Source organism: Periophthalmus magnuspinnatus, chromosome 1, assembly GCF_009829125.3.
Source record: "Periophthalmus magnuspinnatus isolate fPerMag1 chromosome 1, fPerMag1.2.pri, whole genome shotgun sequence".
NCBI classification, from domain to species: Eukaryota; Metazoa; Chordata; class Actinopteri; order Gobiiformes; family Gobiidae; genus Periophthalmus; species Periophthalmus magnuspinnatus.
The window spans coordinates 12,248,485-12,272,388 of NC_047126.1; the positions used below are offsets into that span (position 1 = coordinate 12,248,485).

General features: G+C 39.9%; 1 protein-coding gene across 1 annotated transcript in view; it reads left to right on the forward strand.

The window, feature by feature from the left end:
- The first annotated feature begins 347 nt into the window (after positions 1 to 347).
- The window catches only part of xylt1 (xylosyltransferase I), a 72,325-nt gene continuing 48,768 nt past the window's right edge, over positions 348 to 23,904 (forward strand). The window contains exon 1 of the mRNA XM_033971906.2: positions 348 to 693. Within this exon, the coding sequence (XP_033827797.1) occupies positions 415 to 693 (279 nt within the window). The 5' untranslated portion in view covers positions 348 to 414. The remainder of the gene's footprint in view (positions 694 to 23,904) is intronic.

Consider the following 23,904-nt stretch of genomic DNA (forward strand, 5'->3'; position numbering starts at 1 on the left):
GCTATATGATGATATGCAAAACGCACGTTGGAGCCACCCTATGCACTGTGACTGGGAGTCAGGAAAGCATCACGGATAATGAAGAGACAGACCAACATAATTGGCCTAAGGTAAAGCCTATAGTTTTGGTCATGGCGCTCTAAAAGAAACTTAATCATAGCTGACGTTATCACGTGCGCTGGGAATCCAACGAAAAGGATTCAATAACATGCTCCCCGCCTCGCTCCAGTCTCCTCTCTCTCCACACGGTGGCCCTGTGCCTCTCCTTGACGACGCTCCTCCTCGCGTCGCCGCCGTAAGCTCCCTCCTCTCCTCCAGCGCACCCACCTCCTCCTGCTGCCGTCCCTCCGCTACACTTCCACTCGTGTTGGCGTCGCGCTGCGCAGAGCCACAGAGCAGCAGCCCGGAGTGAACATGGTCGGCGGCTTGTGCGCTCGCAGGTTGGCCCGGCGCTCGCGGTCCACCCTTATAGCAGCCCTCACCGTGTTGCTGGTGCAGACGCTCATCGTTTGGAACTTCAGCAGCCTCGACTCTGGCGAAGAGCGAGAGGACCGTGGATCCAGTGTGCGCGAGAAGAGGGACCGGCTCTCGGGCAACAAAGCCGCTGGCAGCGACTATTTCCAGCACGGGCACCACCAGCGGCAGCATCTCTCCCCGCCTGGAAGAGGGGCGTCTCGACACATACAGCAGCCGGTAGGAGACGAGCCATACCCCTCACATCCACACATTTCTTACCCCGTATTCCCAATAAAACACGCTAAACTGGAGATGAATGGGTTTGCCGACAGGTCATAACATTTACGCTCTGCTTAAATTCTTAGCTCAGGTTCAGGCCCAGATGAGTTCTTGTCAGCGGTGAGCGCGGGTATATTTGGATGATGTCGCTGTAGACAGATGCTACGTAGCCGTTTAGGAGCGATGCTGAGACGGGGATCCTCAGCTCAATGAAGACGTGGGGCACGCAGCGCTGTCTGAGCAGCTCACTCCAGAATCAAATACCACAACTGAGAACGAAATGTGAACTCAGCGTGTAGTTCACACCGGGGCAGTGTAAAAGCGAGGCAGAGGCAAACCCTCATTTTAGAAATCAGTGGGTTTAGGGGTCCTCTTGTTTGGTCTGTTATGGACAACCTGATAAAATCCATGAGCAGCAAGGGTCACAGCATGTCCAAACCAAGAATAAGAAAGAACAATTCATAAATAGGTCCAATCCAGAAGCCTGTGAAAGCTTAAACCTGTGCCCATGAACCAATTTCTTTTTCCAAATTCCAATCTCCTTCATTTCCTCTATTGGACTACAACAAGCAGGTTTTGTGAGACAGCATGTGATTCATTTCCAGTACCTGATGCCTGGAATTAAAAACGTGGGCTTCTTGTGCTGCTTGGGCTCTCAAGCATTCAAGGGTGCCCCAAAGAAATTGTACGCAGTTGTTTTTTGGCAAGTCCTGCTGCGTTTTTCCCTTCATAAAAGAGCCAGCCATTCAAGTAAAACACAGTCTCCAGTAGCCTCCAGCAGATAAGCCATTTACCTGTAGCATGATACCTCACCGTAGTTACTTGACTAATTTGATAATGGTAGTGATAGTAGCAGTAGTTACGTTGTTAAGTTTTAGTTGCATATTAAGGGTTTTTTTTGTTATAAGGGTAAGCGTGTATGTATTTTGAGCAGTACTAGTAATTTAACTGTTATGCACTATGCTAATTCTGCACAGAGAAGAAGGCTATAGGGAGAAATAAAATAAGTGTAAAATTTGTAGGACGTAATTGTGTTTGTGGCATGTTTTGCATCGTCTTTGTTAAAATTGTACTTTTACTTTTAAAATCTGTAGAATATTTTTCCGCCTCCGCACTGATAACTATATTTTCACTGTTCAAATTGATAGTAATGAGTTGGCTGACAGTTTGAGAATCCTCCAGTGAAAGTGTCTGTGATGGCCGCACGGGGACGACGTCTATCAACAATGTTATTAACCAGTTTGCATGATGGCACTTGAGGGTATTCTTCCTAATTGTTTCTGAATTGCCTCTGAATTGTCTTTAAAGGCTTGTACATAAGTAGGCTGTAGCGTTACATAAGAGAGGCTGGTGTTTTCATGGCAGATCAGTTGTGTCAGCACCTATTCATAGGCGTCAACAGTGATTTGTTCAGATGACGTTCAGTATTAACACACAGAGCGATGTTAGAGGTTGACCTTTGGAGGAGGGCTTTCATCCCCTTTGCTTCTGCTGCTTCAAAAGGACTGTACACCTCCTGTCCTACAGCCTGCTCAGACTCACGAGCTGTCTGTCAGATTGTCAACTCTACCCCTGTATCACCACTGACAACCAACCAGTCTCTTTCAGCGACAATGGCCCTTTGACTGGTTAATCACTGCTGTTTCACTGTGGGTCAATGTCTGTGTGGTCATGTAGTCCTGGGTTGTGACATATTCAGATTACCTAGATGTCAATTACTATGTATTTACTCGAAATCGGGTCATTTACCCAGTATATAAGCAGGAAAAGTACTGTAAAAAAATATAGGTATGATTATTAAGGACATAATGGCAGTTTTTCAGCAGGTTTTGTATGTATTTGTGGGTTTGTTCATTTCAATTGCCCCTTAATTGAGTCTGTGTAACATCGCAAAATGGATATCTCTGTTTTGACATCAAGAAGGGATGGGATTATATGTTTATAGCAGTAAAATACATTTGGGTTTTTAAAATTATTACTATACTAAGAGTAAACTACATACCTCCGATGACTTTTTCTAATGGCATGTATTGCACACTACATACAATCCTCCATTAACAGCTGTCCTATGCAGATTATAAAAAAAGCCACATTGTATTGTACAAATGGTCCCTAATGGTGTAAAATCCTACAGCAGCAGTTATAATAGTTGAAACAGCACTTATTGTAGATTAACACAGCATAACAGAGTGTGTGTTGCATTGGTAGGCCTTTCACCATACCGTACCGTACTATTCACCGTACTATTCAAACTTAGCATTAAATATATGAAAGCTGGAACAATATCTTTTGGGGCTCGGTATTTATTGTGTAGTAGTGGGGAGATTATGGGTATGTTTTGTTGTAATGTGATTTGACCTGCAGAGAATTGAATAAGTAACATCTATGACTAAATGTTGGTTAATTCAGTTATTTATTTATTGATAGATCTATGCCAGGAGTTGGCCATCTTTAACACCCAAAGAGCCATTTGGACCCGGTCTCCACGGGAAATAAAAAACACTGGGAGCCGCAAATACTTTTTCACATCTAAAATGAAAAAAATCTTTCAATTTAAACTACAATTAAAAAAAAGAATGAACACAAATAAAATACACTTCAATGAAATACATACAGAGCCACAGTATAAGGATGAAAGAGCCACATGCAGCTCCGGAGCCGCAGGTTGCCGTCGGTTTATGCAATGGCAAAATTAACATAGCACGAGCCTCTTAAATGAACGTACCACGCCTATGAGAGCGCTCCATCTCAATAGAATACGCCGGGAGCCATAGTACCGGTACAATAGCACATAGGACTGATGTGAGTGGAGAGGAGATTATGCAGCAGAGGATGTGTCTCCGCAGCAGGCAGCAGTCTGTGGAGTCTCAGTTGTCATCAGTGAGTCTCCTGTTGTGTCTCGTGAGGAAAAAGCTGCTCGTGATTGTTGACATTTTCATCTTTAATCAGCTTGCTAATGCTCTTCACAGTTGCATCCACTTAAATATGCAGCTAACAGGTTTATATGTCTGACCATTTGTACCATATGTATTTATGCATTTTTACACATTTGGACCCGATTATCTGCAATAATACAGATTCACTTTAACTGTGTTTTAGAGATAAAATGAAAATCATAGCACAATGGGCATGTGTACTATCCCCATTGTGCTATACAAAGGCTAGTAGAATGGCCCATACAGCAACATGTTCATCAGTTACATATAAAAGTCTTATTTTTGCCTGAATTAATGGAGTTTGAGGAGTCTGTCACTATATTTGAATTGAATCATGTGATCGAATCATTTGTAGGTTGCAATGATGAGCTTGGGGCATTTTAAGTGACATGGTCTTTTAGCCACTGCCATAACAGTAAAAGCATGTGGATGAAAATGATAAAAATTTGCATTCTTGCTTAAAAAAAAACAACAATTGTGACTATACATCAATGTGGGAATAGAGATGTGATTATTTATTAAGTTTTGCCACATGACCCAGCCTGAGACAGAGGTGTGTAGCTATGTCAGATTTTGACCTGATCCTGCTGTGCCTAATACTCAAACAGCGTCTGTCCCGTGCTCCACATCTGGTCGTCAGCGTTTTCTTTTTTCCATCTGCCTCTGGGCTTGTGTAGCGGTAATATTCTCTGCGGGTGTCCTACCCTCTCATGCTGTATGAAGAGTTTCCCTGTTAGTCATGGTCATACAATGTTGCATTACCTCCGATCTACACTTTCCATATCCACGACTGTGCGCATCACTTTTTTCCAAATGGGTTTCCTACGGCCAGAATACGACATAAGAGACACTTTCCTTCTGTTCTGCATCAACACCAGTGACCGTGGTGATAATGTTTAAGCGACATGCAAAACCACAAATGACTATGTCCTGTTTTATTTTATGAGCATTCTCTACCCACTGTGGCACACTTGGCACACAACAGTTTTGCCCTGGGAAGCGTGACAGCAGAGGAACAGAATTCAACTGGTTAGCATATAAAAATAGGATGGATTTACAGACAAATATAAAAAGCAAAATGTAGTATGTTTTTCTTGGCTTGGCTTACTTTAGCATGAATAATGCGATTATGACATTACAGTATTTTTACTTCAGTACTTCCTCCACCTTTTGGACTTCATAATTTCAGTGCATTTTGATGTTGTTTGCCCTAACCCGGAGCAATCAGCCAGGGTAAGTGGCTAATTCATGGTTAGCGTCTTCTAAAAACGATGAATCAGAGGTTGAATCTGAAGTTTGTAATTAGGATCTGAGTCATCATTTTCCCTCTTTATTCTGTACAATTCCCCCACTGCCTCATCCAACTGTTTTTGATGAAAAACTTTGATTTTATTTATTTTCTGACAAATTGCCCAAAATGTTATTATCACTGTCTCCTTATCCATATCGCTTGTGGTTCTGACTATTTTTTTGCTAAAGAAGACACAGTACATGTTGTGTGGTGTTACTTTGTTCACTTCTTATCGTGTCAGTGAAACAGTAAAAATGCCTTGTACCAACTTTTATCAATATCAAGTTTAGGAAATGTGCAGTAACAGCTACAGATACTAGGGCTGTTCCTTTTAAAATGTTTTAATGAAGTCAATATATTTAGAAAACAATGATGTTCTATCGCCAAACTAGTAAAGCAACGAATGGCTAGTTTTATTGGATTATAGTTTTAGCTTTATACGTTCAATTTACTTCACAACCGTATACTCTATAAAGAAGTGGACTGAGTGAGTGTGACGCCACCCATAGCGTTTGGCTCCAGTCAAATGAAGCTCACTGAGGCTAGCGGTTATAGGGACGAATTTGGAGCCGATTTTCATATTTGTAATTCGGACAACGAGTTTCATAGCAACGAAAGAGCCAATCTGGAGCGAAGCTATTGAACGTAATGTCTTTTTTCCGCCCGCACCGCTGGTTTGGCAGGGGGCGGACGCTTAGCAACGCTGTCAATCAAACCTGTTGCTAACCCTTGTGGGAGCGACCTCTGGGAAAGAAGTGTTCATCTCTTGTTCATATCTTGAGTTACAGGCACAATAGTGAAATAAAAACACCACGATCATGCGAAGCGGGTTAATACGAATCTTTTTAAGATCAAAATGACGAGCCTGACAGCAGCAGCAGCAGTTACGGAGAGAGGCGTGACAGTTTCCGAATGTAACGTAAATTGGAGCTAGCAGGTTAGTTATGTCCGTTTATATATACAGTCTATATTCACAACTCAAGATTCATTTAGTTCAGTTTGAAGTTGCTGACTACATCCTTCTCATTTGGTTTGATTTGATACTTATTCCGGTCAGTGTAAATAACAGAGTCTTCTGGTCCGCAAAAAGCCAAAGATAGCTGTGAAGAGGTGTAATCAATGCGCTCTTATCCAGCTGTAATCAAATGCACTCTTCTGTACATGTGTTTTTTTTCCAGGTACTTTTGGGAAATGTATTGTAGCTACCGGTCTGTTCAGAACCACAAGCAGCCCACAGTGTGATTCATCCCACCGAGTCCAGGATCTCAGTGCTGACTCACACAAACTCACACTCACAATATAATATACAGTGTAGAGGTGCCGATCGCCACATACACCCACTTATATGAGGGTATTTATAGAACTCAGTGTACTTTGAAATTTGAAGTATTTTTGGAGTTTGCAGTGTCCTGAGTACTTTGTGTTAGTCTCAAGCTCCGGTCTCAACGATTAGTGTTGTCGAAGTTGTCAGTATATTTGGGAACATGTATTGCTGTCAAAATGATATATCAATATTGATTTTCAGATGCTAACACAGATACACAAATTCCCTCATCCTAGAAACTTCCTCCAGCTGCTACAGGGGAATTTCGCGTCATCCCGAGGCTAGTCATATAATATAAAAATAGAAAATACTAGGAAATGCTACTAAATCTGATTAAACACCTTGGAAAATCCCTAGACTATAACCTACATATTAACGTATAGATTTGAGTAGATTTAGATTTAGTAGAATTTTGTCATCAAATTAAATGTTTCTAGTTTTTTTCTAGAAGCTATCACCTAGACCTATCATGCTAGTTGCTACATTGACTTATCTCAAGCTGGAACAATCTGTTTTGGGGCTCAGTATTCATCATGAGTACTTTTTCTTCGCAAAAATTGGGGGATTTTTGAGTATTTTTGTTGCAGTACAATAAGAGCTGTGGAGGGTTGAATAAGCCCCTTTTATGGCTAACTACTGGTACATTCTGCTATTTATTTGCTACAGCTCTTGTCTTTTAATGAAACCGTCTATTTACAAATGGTTTACTGGGATTATCTTGCATTACTTAAATCTTAATATTATTGTTTATCATGATATTTCTCTATAGCGATATATTGTGCTTCAAAATTTGTTATAGTGACAGGTGTAATATCACCAACATAGATGGTTCTTGTTGTTCATTGTCTTCTTATGCAACATTTTTAACCCTTTGTGTATGACCCCGAGTCTACATTTTTTAAAGAACCATAAGGAACTACAGAGTCATGGGTGGGGTTTAGGGAGTATGTGAAAACAACTTTTCACACCTTGAATACAGAATAAGAGAAGATTACTTTAACACACACTGGAAATACAACTCAACAGTAAACAAATGATGACGCAAAAACATAATAAAATGGTTAAAAACCCATAAAAGTTGATTTTGCATAACATGTCTTCTCTAAGACCACTACAATGTGAACAGCATCTTAGAAAACTACAATATGCTTGGAGATAATTTGGTGACCCTGGATACAAAGGAATGCTACAAAACAGAAAAGAGCTATCATTATGAATACTTAACACCTTATACACTTGCACTGCTCTCTACCATCTCAGTGCATTGTATGAAATCCATTGAAGATGCCAGTCAAGATGTAATTGGCACTTAAAGTGTCACTCCCCCATCAGAAACTCCTCTCCAGTGTTTGCCAGTGCTTTACACAGACCTCGGGTTGTACATAATTATAGTCCAGGGCCACACACAAGATGCAGCGTATAATTTCACAATTTTAAACGTCCAAATCATGAGATCATGAAAATTCTACTTTCTAAAACCTGTAATGAGTGAAAGTAAAGTGGATCCTGTCCATCAGCCTGTGTGTTTTTCTCTAATGGAGATCGGTGGGGACTTGCTCAGATCTAAAGAAAAGAAATGTGCTCATCTAAAACATGAAAGACACTGGAAATCACTTTGAAGTTAGAGTGCAATTTGTGTACATGCTCGTGCTTCAAGCTAGCAACGCAACATTTGTCTAATAATGCAGCTGATGAAGTGCTTTTGATGGAATGCAGACAATGTCTCAACAAACTAACTCTGGAAATGTAGGAGTTTTATCATGAATTAAGTTCAATGGTAACACTTTATAGTAACTATATCTTAATTAACCTTATAAAGCAAGAAAGATTCATAATGATTCAAACTTAATAACTACTTAATCAATACCCAAACCTTAACTCCTAACTCCTAAATTAAGTCGTCTCTAAGAGTGATACCGATATTATACATTTGCTCTATAGGATGTTACCTGGTAGCCATAGCAGTTCAAACACAATCAAACATCTCACTTCCCTGCTAAAATCGTCCACAAACTTCGGACTGCTCTGCTCTGACATTTTTAAATTTTGGATTCAATTTTTCCACAGGTGTCCAGATGTTTGAAATACTACACGTACAGTATACAGTCCTAGAGTAGGAGAAAACCTTTCCAGTGCATTCATAATGGCAGAATGGCCTCAGAGTCTGTTCTGTTATTACATGATCTTTAACAAGGATTACTATTGCAACAACACATCATCAGGAGGGTGAAACTAACCTGTCTCACGATGGTCAAAAACCCAGGTCACGTTCCCTTTTAGTGGGTGAACAATCCAATGCTTGGTGAATTCTGCTTCACAATGATAGGAAGAGCCGACATCGAAGGATCAAAAAGCGACATCGCTATGAACGCTTGGCCGCCACAAGTCAGTTATCCCTGTGGTAACTTTTCTGACACCTCCTTCTTAAAACCCAAAAAGTCAGAAGGATCGTAAGGTTATTAGTGAGGCTGTTGCCTTTTACTTGTTTAATTGATACACTGGGCATGTCTTCTTACGTCAGCTACAGCCTAGTAAAGAGAATCCCGTTTATATAGAAAAGGCATCCTCTTGAGTAGTAAAATCATTATGAATCAACAGTTGGCCTACTTTGTTTACCCTGACTATCTACACTTAATCTATCTAAATGTGTAGTGTGAGTTGCTGTTTGGTTATATCCCATCTGTATTTTCTGCTTAGTTTTTCTGCATGTCCAAGCTCCAAAAGCCATACTTCATTCATAATGCCACGGCTGAGAAACAAATGTAAGAAGAAAATGAGTAATGTGTTTATTATTGCCTCCTGTAATCCCTCGAGCTTTGTTTTGGTGGAGTGAAACATCACTTGTGACAGTTTTATGTAAATTTTTGAGCATCAAAAGAGTGAGATTGTCAACTGTCAGAGATATGTGCTCTACTGACTTAACTCATATCTTTCTTTGTCATTTCACCTGAGTGATATCTGTATTAATTTCAGATTTATCTGCTATTCAACTATACAGGATCATTTGTAGCTTATAAGCCTTGTTTCAACTGGTTCCTTAAGGGCAGCAGGTGTCTCTACTGTCTAAAGTGAACCGTACCACTGTGTCTGATGGGTCTGAAGCGGAGCCTGGAGGGGAGTTCCCACAGGAGGCACCCACTGTAGGGATGGCTTTAGCTAAAACATGGCTATTCAAGAAAATAATAATGTCTCACCAAATGCCGGTTTGATGCCGTATTTTCTGTTATGGCTAGTTTATATGTGGAGCAGAAATGTGTCGCAAAACAAAGCACAAATGCAACAGCTGTTTCCTGTTTATCGATGCACGGCACTAACATATGAAGATTGAAAATATAATATTTCAAGTGTATAATGCATCTTACATGAGCCAAACCTAATGCATTACATAAATAGAAGTTAAAACGCGGCGTGGAGGGGCAGAGAAGTGAAGGAAATGCGGAACAAGCTGACAATAAACCAGAAATAGTTTTGTGTTTACATTTGCTTCAGCCACATCTCACGGTGCCACAAATGAAATTTTTTTTGTTAATTTCGAAAATCGGCCTTATGATTACGAGTATAATTCAAAGATGATTTCGATTTTATTTATTACGAAAACTTTTATAATGTTTGAGTGACGTCAGAGCCCTGCACCTGGATAGTGATGTGCACGTCTGAGAGATGCTTAAGACGTACTTCACTTATCCGCATAATCTTAGTCCGTCTACGTGTCCCTCTTGTGCTCAGTGAGAGACCCTCATCATCATAGCGCTAATATCTGCATTGTCGAGGCAACAAAAAACAAAAATCAACTATTTAGGGCTGAATGAATTTTTCGGATAAACTGAGATTAGTTTTTTATTAGGATTTTGTTCAAGGTTCATATTTTAAATGCGCCCAGAAGAATTGACAAAAACATTGAAATATAAACTGACACATTTCACAACACGTGTGTATAGATCTACAGGGTTAGCTGATTTATGCAGGAGGATAGGAGACAGAATATTTTGTTTTTGGTGGAGGAAATTGTGGTACTTTGAAAATGGTAGCCTTTGCGATTTGCCGTCTATATCCATTCAAACTGTGATTTCGATTCAATTATGATTAATCTTGCAGCCCTTCTGCTGTTCCCCTCAACTGAAATCAAATAACACCAAATCATTGTGCGGACAGCTTGCCTTACCCAATCTCCTCTCCTCCTCCTCCCATCAGCACTACAGATGGTTTCATCCCAGAATACATTAATAACACGTTATCCAGATGAATGAAGCTATATAATACTTTGTGTTGCCAATAATCCCAAAGGTAAGAGGCTTAGCAGAGCCGGAGCGATGAGACGATGCACTGTGGCTGAATTAGACCAGGATCCATGTTGATATTTAGGACTAAAATGCCTCAAGCGAACGCACATTTGGATGAGACCATGGCCATATGGAGGGGTTATTAGGTCGCTCAACTCCGCTGTGTACTAGCTTCAGGGTTATCTCTTCAAATAGATCCACTGTCTTAAGTGCAATGCGTGTTAAATCTGCCATTCAAAGTTAATTATATCATAAACATATTATGGTATAGATCTTTCTGGTTACGGAACAAAATTGTATACAGTCTGGCTACAGTGAATGAATATAATAAAAGGTCTAGTAATTAAATTTTCTTCAAAGTAGCGCTTCCACATTTAATTATTCCCCTCGGATGGTGTTTTTGAATTGACCCCTGTTTAATTAGAACTTTTGATACGAGTTTGGAAATTGCTGTGGCTTTTATCCTTTAACTGTCCTTTCGAAAGTTTGAGGTGTGATGTGAAAGTTTTGTGTCTTGCCAAAGGTCTATCCTCATTCAGTCTGAATTGTCAACTTATGTGACTGAAAAATGTTTGAATGGTACCTAGTTATGTGGAAATGCATGATGTTCTTCATCGACCCAAATATTCCACCCATGAGACTGGCTTTATTTGGAACATGTGAAATCATGTGTAGCAAATTGTCTTTTGCAGTATTATTTTTGTATAGCAGTGGGTGATGTAAAAAAAAAATGACTATCTTGTTTTTTTGTGTTTTTTTATTATCCCAATGACAGTATTCAGTGTACTAGCAATGTGTAAAAACGTGTAAAAATATCATGTCAATTTTGCATATCTACAAAACAACACATCACTATAATATGTGTTTTTATGGTACCCATCTTAAAGGTCCTTTATTACACCAAATTGACTCTTGTGAGCTTTAAACCCTGTTAGGATGTTGCTATTTCCTCAAAAACATACCTGGAGTTGTGTTTTGTTTCACTCACACATGTCTGAATAATGCTATATTATTAGTCTGTCCACATCCCCCACACTCAAAATACTCCTTGTGATGTCATGAAGCAGTAGTTTTCAAGTTAACAGCTCCTTGTAGCTTTAGTCCAGTAGATTGGCAGTTCCAGGGCTGAAATCATCCAAATGATTTTAGTGTAGCTGAAGTGAAGTTTTAGCACAGTGGAGCACTTTCTCTATTACCACATGACATCACAAGGTGGAACAGAGTGTTTTCTGTTTGACAGAAGAACTAGGTTTGCATGTTAAACAGTGAATGAAACAAAACACAACTTCACAACATTATAACAGAGATCAGAAAATAGCATAACATAGGCCTTTTAATGAAGCAAAAGTCATGTTATTATGTCTTCATTCTTTATTAACGCTAATTTAAGTGTAGTTATAAAGTGTTACCATTTTCCCATATCCATTCCCTCCTCCATTTCAGTGCCCTACTCAAAATCTCTCTTCTGTTTCCTCTTCTTCCAGCGTCCACTCTCTCCATGAATAGACTTGTGTGGGGGATCATTAGCCTGTATAGAGAGTGTGAGTCCCTTAACTGTAATGGTCACATCAAACTCCAAAACACTTGACAAGCCCTCAGTCCGATAAGCACACGGCTGATTGGCTGACACGCACAACACAGTGAAGCTAGTGTACAACATATAGATATGCACTTGAAATATACGATCCCTCCTACACAATCTAATGACATATGTGGTACGGCAAAATCCCCCTCAGCCAGTCTACTCCACTCTGCCTCTCCCCTTTCATTTTAATAGGACCGACCGCTTTGTGACAGGAGCAGAAAAGCATGGGAAAAAAGTATGACACTTCAACAGGCAACATGATGACCAAAAAAAGATACAGTCCATCACGAAACCATTTTTTCCCAAGGCGTGAAAAGGGGAAGGAACTGACAGTAGCGTTTTGTAGCGTAGCGCGAGTGCCAGCAGCCCAGAAGACTTGCCTTATCTGTGATTAATAGAGAATGAGCAAGAAGAAAGAACAGGAGATGGAGGCGAGCGCTTAGTGAAGAAATGTTTGGGGGGAAAAAAAAGAGAGAAGATAAATGTCTCATCCCCTTCTACAAATCCGACATAGACTCAAATCCTAGCGTAATCCTGAGGGGAACCCGGGTTTTGGGCGTCAGGCATGTGAGAGGAGCTGGCAAGAAAACTGAGTGGTTTGGAGAAGAAGTCTGGAATCTAACCTGAGCCCAAACTCCCACTGGGCCAGAGAACATCGGAGAAGTCATTATACCCTCTGTCTAAATTACTTATTTACTTACTGGGGTTTAAATGGTTCATTAAAGGTGCACTATGTAAGTCTTCTGGTATCTCCTTGCAGATGTTCTAGCTTGGCCTGGAATGTTTCACAGTATGGCATTAAACTAATCTAGCTCGCATTTATTGAATCACACACATAGACTGTATATATAAATGGATATAGCTAATGCGCTAGCCGCCGCGTTTCAAATAGGAGGTGATCATGGGCGTGCTTCCGACTCCATCAACTCTGGCTGCTGTTCACTTTACACTGAAAAATGATCACCCCTCTCTCTGTAACTGCTGCAGTGAGCCTCATCATTTGGGTTTTAAAATGTTCATATTAACACAATCCTGGTGTTTGTCTGTGAATCAATATATGAACATTAATAACAGACAAATCAGGCACCTTCTTTCCCAGAGGTTGCTCCGGCTAGCGTTAGCAAAATTTGATTTGATTGACAGCGTTGCTAAATGCCCATTCGATGCTAAACCAGCCGTGCGTGTGGGAAGGGGCGTTGCCTTCAACAGCCTCGCTCCAAATTCACCCCTATAACTGCTCTAGCCTCGATGAGCTTCGTTTGACTGGAGCCGAACGCTATAGGTGACGCCGCACTCACTTAATCCACTTGTTTATACAGTCAATGATCACACTTCATTATTGATCAAAAATGCCTTGAAAATCATGCATTCTCCTGGAACAATAACATCTCCATGGAGACGAGCAGAGGCAGATCTTTCACTAGAAAAGTTACATATTTATGTGTGAGGAAATCTGGTCAGTAACCCTCTTGAATGTTGTTGTGTTGATGCAGATCTAATTATATAGCTGTTATGGAGCCATGTATTAGCCAGATCTGACATAAGGCAAGGCCATAGAGAGGCAATTACTGCTTTAAAGCCTTTTGGATGTGAATGTAGAATATGCGTGTGCTTGTGGTCAAGGTCGCTCTGTATAATCCAGGCTGTGAGTTCAGATGAGGTGGGGATGCCTCGAGGCAGGGACCATACAGGTGGAAGCACTCCGGAGACTGCAGCACTGTAGTAGTCAAATGTTGAATACATAAATACATATCCGTGGGTGTGTTCTATATGTAGTTTTCATATTCTGGAGCAAAGTATTTACATTTTCAAAAGGAAAATCCACAAAATTCAAACGTTATAATTTTAATCAGTGCCAAGGTGTGTTTTATTGCTGTAGGACCAAGCTGACAATAATAGATCCTGGAGGTCCTTAGAATATTGATTAAAAATGAATATCTCCAGGTCCTAGACACTAAGTCACAACACATTTTATTGACTTGTAATCAATAATTATTCAAATGTGTCCAGCGTTGTCCCTTTTAAATCACAAGGTCGGATTGAATTTAAAATAGTTGAAAGAATATAAAAATAGTTCCCTTACATTATATTGCTTACTGTTATGAAATGAGAATAGTATTTGAAATAATTACTATGACAAATGAGAACACATGCTGTCTGTCCATATACACAACACTATACTCCACTGCACATGTGGCCACAGGCACAAACCCAGAGATCAACTGTCACGGAGCAGATGTTTGAACATCAGCCGTGCTCTGCATACAGGCACTGTACTGTTAATGTGAGGGTGTTAAGGCTTTAGTAAAAGTAGCAGCTAAACATAGAAATAGCAATCAGTGTCTGCAAAGAGGCTTTAATATTACAGTAATTTAACACCGAAAGAAGTTACCAATAAACTGCTATATTAGATGTTTTGACTTGATTGGACATGGCAGTATGTGACATGGGCTGAGGAGCAGGGAGAGAGTTCTTTAGTATTTTTACCCCTTCACCTCATGTGCAGTTCTTCCTCATTTATCCCACATGTTGAGGTATATGTGACCACACACTAAAGCCTACAATATTCTCTGAAACTACAAAATGAACACACAGCAGGACCAGACCAGCAATTTAATAACGTGAAGCTAAATAGTTTGAGGAAAGCTTGGCAAAATGAGTTTTAGAAGCGTGTGTGTGCGTGTGTGTGCATACATGTGCACGTGTGTGTGTGTGTGCTTGTGTGTGTGTAGATAGCTACTGTATTGGAAGTGCAGTTTACACGTGGCTCTTAGTGCTTTAACCATCCTCATGAGAGCTCCATTTCCATAGAGTCGGCCCATTAGGAAAATCATTGACTGCTTATTGGTGTCAGCACTCTATTTGTGTGAGAGCCGTGTGGAGATTTGAGCAAACAAAAACACCGGCCTGGCCTATTTTATTCTTTTCTTCTCTATAGATTGTGCATGTTTCATCCTTCCTCTTATGTCTTTGTCTTGGGGTTTTCTTAAAATATACAACCATTGTTAGTTCCTCATTGAGCGAAAGATACTAAGAATACGTTTTTACATTACTACCTTTTGATTTAGATCATTTGGCTGTATACTTTAATAAAACATATAAATTCATGTGTTGTATATTTGATGTAAGTTTTAAGACTATAAACTACTTGTTGGACTTCTCAAACTATCTCACCGTTTTTCTTAGAACTATAAATTGTACTGTTTAAACACAGTCCGAGTGTTCATTAATATTGGCAGCCCGCACATAACCATAGCATATATGGAGTTTGTGTATAATTGGCCTAACTGCTGAGAAAGAGATTTGGTGAAGCCTATTATAATTGAGCCAGGGCATGTCTGCTTGCTTAGCACTCGGCCTGTTTGCCTAAAAGACACAAATGACTGCAATTTAACAGCAATAGAGAGGCCCTGTAATGAGTTTGTAGCTATTTGCCTGATGTGTGTTGCTCTGAGGTGGGGAAGAATAATCAAAGCAATAGCACTATATTTTCTGTGGCTTTATTCCCACTGGCAGCAATACAGATTAATAGGCAGGTGGTTTATTAGCTTCTCCAAAACAATTTCTTCCCTTTTCAGGCTTATTTCTCTGTATTTTGCTCTAATAGGGTCAGGTTATTGCTTGCGTATTACTGATGGTAAAATTAGTGTCAAATATCAGGTGCAATCTCGACAAGAAGTAAAATGTAATTGCCATAAACACTACATTCTGATTTGTACTGTTAAATGAAGTATTCTGTCACTGCATTCACAGTCCCTATGAAGCCCTTTGTTTACTTTAAAGGCACACTATCTGACTTTTTCTGATGAACGGTTTGTCACCTGCTTGTCTCCATTGAGATGTTATTTCTTGGCTGGGAATGTTCCACAGTTTAATTAAGTATATCATTCTCCATAGCCACATACAAGCAGGAAAAATTACATGCTGCACCCATTTAGAAAATCAAGACATTCAATCATTCAACCTTTTCCTTTCACATAGTCTGTTTCAGCACCTAAGCCTTTTACACAGAGGTACAATTTGTTATATGGCTTAGACTGGTCATTTATTAAATCCTATATAATTTTCATTAGGGCGGGAAAGATCTCGGCAGAAAAAATTGCCACGCACGAAGAAAACCATTTTGTGAGATTTTTTTCCCCATGTTTTACATTTGGATTGGACAAAAAAGGGTTAAGTACTGGCTTTATACAATTTGAGAAGCAGTTGTTCCAAAATGCAGTACTACAATGACAATAAAAATATTAAATAAAATACATAAAAAAATGCTGAGGCCAAAAATTGTGAACTAAACCGCACACTATTTATTAGGAATAATATCAAAATCTCGTTTTGTCTCATTCTCGTAGACCCAATCCCGTGTCTCATCTCGTTTTGTACAAACTTTATCTCATCCCACCTGTGTTTTTTATTGATGGAAAGTGCTCTATAACGGGGAATCCATTTGGGCTGAGACAGCCGGGTTTTTTTTTTTTTTTTTTTTTTCCCAACTCAATAATGTAAAGAAACTGTTACTTGACTGTAATTTGGCCAGTGAAGTTGTTTAGGTTTGCTTCAGTCTTATTGGAGGTTACAGTTCATTCTGCCTGATGTGTGTGAAGCATTGCCAATCAATGTGTTTGTTTTCTGCAGCATACAGTGCATTTGTATTCAGTGCAGAAGCCTGTGTGCGGTTGTGTTGATTAATAGATGAAGTGTGTGGAGTCTAAAGTGGCTCACAGTACCACATGTTGCCTTGTATACAGTAGTCTATGTGGTGCACTGGACGTCAGGGGTCAGGTAGGGTGATTTTGTCCACTGGTCTCCACATTGTCTGAGTTTGCAGTGGACGTAGGTCACATGACTGTCTCTGACCCTCTCCTCTCCAGCTGTGGGGGCGCTGCAGCTGGAGTCCTGTTTACATTAGACTTGTTCAGAAGCAGCGAGGGCAGAGGGGCAGGAAGTCTGTGTTAGTCTGCAGGACTAGTTAGTGAGACGAGTGCATGTGTGTAGTGGATATGTATGTGTGTGTGTGTTTGGTGCCTTCTACCTTTATCTATGTGAAGAACACTGACAGGCTGATGCTACTGCTCAAGCTAACTGCTCCTTTTGTGGATGACATTGACCAAAACATGATCTGAATACCAAGTGAGAGCTGCAAGCCTTTTGTTTCCCCAAACAAACAATGACATCATCGGCTAATATCTGAATTTCAGCTGGGCTCAGCTTGAGCAAAATGCCTAAATCCAGCCCCAAATCTGGATCATGGCCTAATCCTGCCTCCGAGGGATCGGAGCATCGCCTGGAGTCTGGACACTGGCCACTGCTCCAGTCCTCTGGTTCTGTCCGGACCAGGACAGCTGTTCCACACAGAGCAAAAAGAGGAAAATAGCTTTAATTTAGCCAATAATGCCTGCGAGTGTGCATCTGCTCTGTCAGAGCGATTAGCACAGCAGAAGCTGTCTTAACTGTGGTGACAAGCCCATATGGTTCCCGTATGTACGGCTAAGCATTAGACTTGATCTATCACTTTGTTTTCTCATTTGTTTTACATTGTAATTAAACCCGTCAATTCTTTCCACAATACAGCAGTGATAATGGGCTCATGACTGTGATTTAGTGCCGATTATGTTGACTATCTAAGAGGCTATTTAGTTTTGGAGAGTAAAATTGACAACCAAATGTTGAATCTTGAATTTATTTATAGTTCTGCTGAACAGTTTGTTGACTGTGTGCTTGCATTGTGGCTATCCTTCAGCCTGGCAGTGTAATGTACCAGCTCTGATGCATGTGGCTGTATGCAGCCAAAAACTCAACACAAAGCAGTTTGTGCAGCAAGCATAAACCCAGTGAACCGCTCCACTGCTGCAGAGGAAAGGTGCTTTTTGGCGTCTCGGTAACAGAGGCTGCTCTGTGCGGCCGCTCCGGCTCCTCTCTCTAAGAGGACTTGGTTTGGTTTGCCAAACAGTGCACCACTGTAGCAGCGGTCTTCAGTGGCATTAATAATGTGAGCTGTGGCACTTGCCAGGCCTAACCACATAATGACAGCACTCAGCTGGTGGGATCTCCTCAGCCCAGAGCAGGGCTTGATCCTGTAGCAGAGCTCTGCTTCAGACCCCCTCACCCTCGATGCAGTGTGCTGTAGTACAGCGGACTCTTAGCTTATCGCCCTCAGAAGGTCATGGATTAGCCATCCTTGGGCCTTGTAGCAATAGTCACTCTCACATTTATACTGCTATGGGTCAGAGTCAATACAGCAGCCTGCAGTGTGACGAGCTTCAGGCTGTGGAAGGAAACTATGAGGACTGGTGATCAGGACTGGTTTGGACTGTTTTTTCTCCCATGCACCAGTTGGAGAAGAATGAAAAAAGAACAGGACATTGCAATTGAAACTGAAATTCAAATGTTCAAAAGTGAGTACAGAGAGTTAGACTTATATAGACTCCCCATAAGCTTAACCTCATCTACAACCGCTGAGCCGGTAGACATACGCAAGTGAGGTGCAGACAGAGGTGATTTACATTGCCTTTAGTCAGATCCTGTTTAAGTCACAGGAAACAAAGACACAACTCAGTGAGGAAATGCTTCATGTTTGGCAGCCTTGTTCTTCACAAACAGAATGTCCCTGTGTGCGCCACATCAAAGGTGAAAGGATGTGAGCAAGTGGATTAGTGTGTCAGCTGGATTCATAATTTGTTGTTTTCATGTGGCGTTCCTACCTTTATCTTTGCCATGATCTCAGCAACTCACACACTGTTTGTTCCAAAGAGACCAACTTGGACTTTTGTGTGGAAAACTACAATTTATTGCTGTTTTATTAATACAATTTCTTGTTCATGTGAGTATCAAAAGTGAGGATGTTATATACTTTACATTGACTTTAGCTTAAGTTTACTTTAGTTTACTTTATAGGCTTCTTGGTACAGCTCCATTGTTTGTGTTTGATGTGTTTTATCCTGTACAAACTCATGCCCTCTGTGTCTTACACTGACTTGGCTGTGGTCCAGTGGCACTCAGCAGTCACCTCTGTGTGTTTGGAGCTTGGAGTCGCCCACATGGATCGTAAAGACGGTTGCACTCCCCACATCACACACTTCAGCTCTTTAAGCACTTAAATCATAAAAATGTGTCTCAAAACATGCAGGAAATTTTCCCTCGTCAGTTACTTTGGACGTGTTTTGTGCATTTGAGAACAGCACGGACATCATAGATAACTAATAATAACTACGAAATAGCTAACTGTGTTTTATAATGATATTTTGCAAAGACAAATTTAGGAAAAGCCACTGTGGACCAAAAAAACAGAACTTGCTAAAGAAGCCATTTTAAATTTACATATGTAGCTTTGTTGGCGTGAACAGTTTAGTTCAATGGAAAGAGTCAAAAGAAATAATAAAACACTTTTTCAAAACTACTAATTATATTCCTGCATTTTTAAGGGCACTTTTGGAGTCATTTCACACGGTCCTGTCACAATAATTACTAGTTATAGTTCAATATATGAAAAATGGAACAGTATTTTTTGAGGGTCAGTATTTATCGTGTGCACTTTTCTTTGCACTAGTGGGAAATTTATGGTTATTTTTTTTTTTGATAATATGATCAGATTTGAGACTCTATAGATTTCTATGACTCATTATAGATACTAATTACTGAAGTGTCGCTAGGCCTGTCATAATAATTATCGTTCAATGTTTAAAAGCTGGAACAATATATTTTTACGCTCCATATTTATCGTCTGTAGATTTTCTTTGCAATAATGAGGAGATTTTTGTAATTTTTTTTTTGTTGTAATAAGATATGAGCTGTATATAAGTGAATAAATAACTTCTGTGGCTAATTAGTTGTTGATTCTGCTATTTCGTAGTTGCAGCTCAGGCCTTTAAATCATACAGTGTGTTTAAAAATAGTTTACTGGGAACATCCTACTTTGTGAGAGTGGTATAAAGTAATTTCAGCATTACCATTTATCATTATATTTCTCTGTAGCGATATATCGTGCTTCAGATTTTGTTAGTGACCAGCCTAATCGTTGCATTCTGCTATTTAATGATTGCAGCTTTTTAGGGGGGATAAATCTGTGTGAGGGTTTTTGTGTCAGTATTAGTTTCATTATTGTTTATCATATTTACTTACTTACAGCATCTTCAGCATATCACACTTCAGAATTTGTTATCGTGATAGACCTAATTTCTGTTTGATTCTACCTCAAGTAATTGCTGGGTTTCATATGACATCACAACGTTCTATAGACCAATAATATTTAATACAGACGGAGGCAGGTAAAATGAAGATATAATACAGATTTTTGTTGCAATACAGTGAGGTCTTGCGTCTTGTCCCTTATAGAAATGATCAGGTTCATCATTTGTGTATTCACCTTTTGAATATTTCATGGCAAAGTACAATATAATCAATAGGAAAACCTGGCTCTTGCCCCCATTTGGGAGTCATCACATTCTGAATCTGAAAGCCACCAATACACAAAGACATTTTAACACATTTCTTTTGGTTTTACATCATACCGTCTGAATATTTTTATCAGATTTGTACTATAACCAGCAGCGGTACACATAGTTGTACATGTATAATAGTGCTAAAAATCATGTTTATATTCCCTATTCCACACTGCAGAGACATCCTCTTTTAAAGCCAATCATTTATTCAATTCAAACATTCAATTACGCATTTACCTCAGCTGTATTTACTGGCAGCAGCAGTGGGATTTGCTTAGGCGGGTACTATACATCATTAGTGAGATAACCCACTGAGGCCAAACTGACAAGTGCAAAAGAGAGGGAGAATGAGAAAATGACAAATATGATGAAATAAAAAGTTTTTTTGCAATAACAGAGTGTAGGAGGAGATTTGCAGTGACCTAATTAAAATGTTGGAATCCTGGTTGGAATAAATTAAGCGAATGTCAGTTAGGCTGAGCCAGAGGAGCGCAGATTAAGATGCAGCCGCTCAAATGCGTCTGATTCCTGCTTGCGTTATCAGAGCCACAGAAACATGGGCGGCACTGAAACACAATGTGGGTTTGTGGAGGCATGGGAAATGATTTAAGAACATTAAGAGATAAATAAGTACCTGCCCAAAGAAGAGGAGGGGCAAAATGTCAACCAGTTGCTAAAAGTTGCAAGTGTTAAAGTGGATCTATTCTGCAAAATTGACTTTTCAGAGCTTTTAACCACGTTATAGATGTTTCCCCTCACAATTTACTCAACTGCAATTGTATCAAGATGCCATATTAGCGATCAATCCCCATTTTCTCTGTGACTGGTATACACCCACTGCTTTGTATTTGCTTCATTCTCCAATTGTTGTTACTTAATTGGTGATAAGAGCATTGTCATTTTCGTACAAATAAAAAAAACAAAAAAACAAAACAAAACAGCAGCTATCCATCAGAGGTACTGACTCTTTGTTGTGTTTTATTAAGTAGTTTTAGATGAATATGTGCAAATTATAACATAATGATCCACGGGTGTCATGGATTATAGCTATAGAGCAGACACAAGCACAAAACATCTTATTTAATTATATACTGATTGATTTTTCAGCTCAGTAAGCAATCAGAATGTTTTAAGTTCTGTATTCTTAGGTCTAAGGTTTGACTAACCGTTGAACAGGTTACAATTCTTATCATACAAAGCCAAAGCCTGTGTTTATGTGCAGCATCTCCTCATCACTTATATTCACTATCCACTTCAGTACAAGTTCAAACCATCTCACTCCAATTTCTCTCATTTTATCTCCAAAACTTGAAACACTCTGCTGTGTAATAAATCAAATGTAGGTTTACAGCCAATTCAGTCAGTTAAAGTATTTTTGTGCCAGTGAAGTCACATATTTATTTCTATCTAATAAAAATAACAATAATATTAAAATACATCTGCCTTTTTATTGTGGTTTCAGTGTCCCTTTCCCAATCACTTGAGACATGTTGGACTATGATCTAACAAGCTCCCTTCAAGTATCTCTGATTCCTTCACGCTGTTGAGTCTCCATATGGAGCACTGTCTAACTGCAGGCAGCATGTACCCAGCTTTAACACCCTGACTGTCAACAACCAGGATGCAAATAATTGGACGAGCAATGAGAGAGGAGTGGGACTGGAAAAGCTGGAGAGGGGCAGGGCATCTGATAGAGAAATCTGTGTTAGTTAAGGATGGCTAAGTGACATGTTGACAAGAGCCAGATAAAGCAGTACTGAGGAACAAATATGAAACAGTCTACTATCTTGATCTTTGGAAGCTATAGAAGGCTCATATCTTTGATTTGACTTGGCTTTGAAGTGATCTGCGGAATTGACTGTATGTGGCACGCATGGATTTGCAGTGGATGAGGAAAAGGGCTCAGTCTGTTGCAGCAGTAGAGCTTGGTGGTGTGTTCGGGGACTGACACTGTGCTGTATGTGCGGTTATACACTAGTCTTCCTCCTGCTTCCATGGTTGGTTTGTTGGTTGGTTGGTTAAACATTAGGCATGAGATGGGTCTAACCAAACTAGACGTACAGTATATGCTAAGGAAAAGGCTTGATATTCAATACAGATTTTGATACCGCAATCATAATAAAAACGCACTCACAGTAGAATGTAATTTTCAAATATTTTCCGTAAAAGGTCGAACTTCTGGCATAGCACAAGCAGGACTGTTAACCTAGCTACCAAAGCTGGTGAAGTGGATTAAATAGCAGCTCAACTTACCAATAAAACAGACGAAAATATAGTAAATGGTCACGTTTTTGTATAGCGTTTTTCAAGGCGCTCGAAGCGTTTTACATCAAGGAACCACTCATACACAGTCTTGCCCTATAACACAACAGCAGCATTCATCTGTGGGAGCTTGAATAATAATAATCATCTTAGATTCGTTCTGTATTAAATGTGTAATTTTGGCTCCAGTCATCCCTCGGTACCACCCTTGCCTCTCCGTGTTCCGGCCTGTCTCTGTGCTTGTATGACAGTGGCTCTGGGGCTGCTCTTGACTTAAGCTGTCGCTGCTGTAATAACCTCAGATTTATGTATGAAGCGTCTCGTATCAAAGCAGAGCCAACATGTGCCAGCAGCAGGTGAGCTCCATTCAACTGACAGCAAGCACATTGTGGAGCACCTGTTGTTTCAATGTGGTTTAATTATAAGGCTTATAACGACATCACTCACAACAGCCACGTATCGACGGCAGTGTAGTCTGTGTACTAATATTACAGCGTTACAACAGGATAGGCCTCATTAGGATTGGAGTAAACTGTGTATGGCAATTGCTGTTTCATATATGGCATTAGCATTTCATTTTTACATACTTTTTTCCAATACATACTTGCCACTACGTGTAACCTGGTTTTCACTACAACTACATGAATGGTATTTTTAAAGATAGTTGGAAGGAGCAGATTAAAGGTAATGTAGGGCTGCTAAGCTTGGGTCTTTGAGAGTTCACACGCTGGTTCAGGAAGTTGTTTTTAATAAGACAAATTAAAATCAAAATGAAAATTGGAATGGATTAATATGGAAAAGGGAGAAATATTGTGATCAGTTTTGTTGCTGTATTCCCCAATCATATTCAAAGGTGACCTACAGTATAATTAGAATATTCATGGCTCTGTATTTAGTGCTCGAGTAGCAGAGGATGATGGCCACTGATAAACAACTGGAAAGTAGGCATCTTTTGGGAGTCTGATGCTATCCTGGTTTGCATACACAAAACTGATTCACTTTCCATTTTGAATGTTTTTTCTGAATAATTTTACATGTTTTGGATCATGTTTTTGA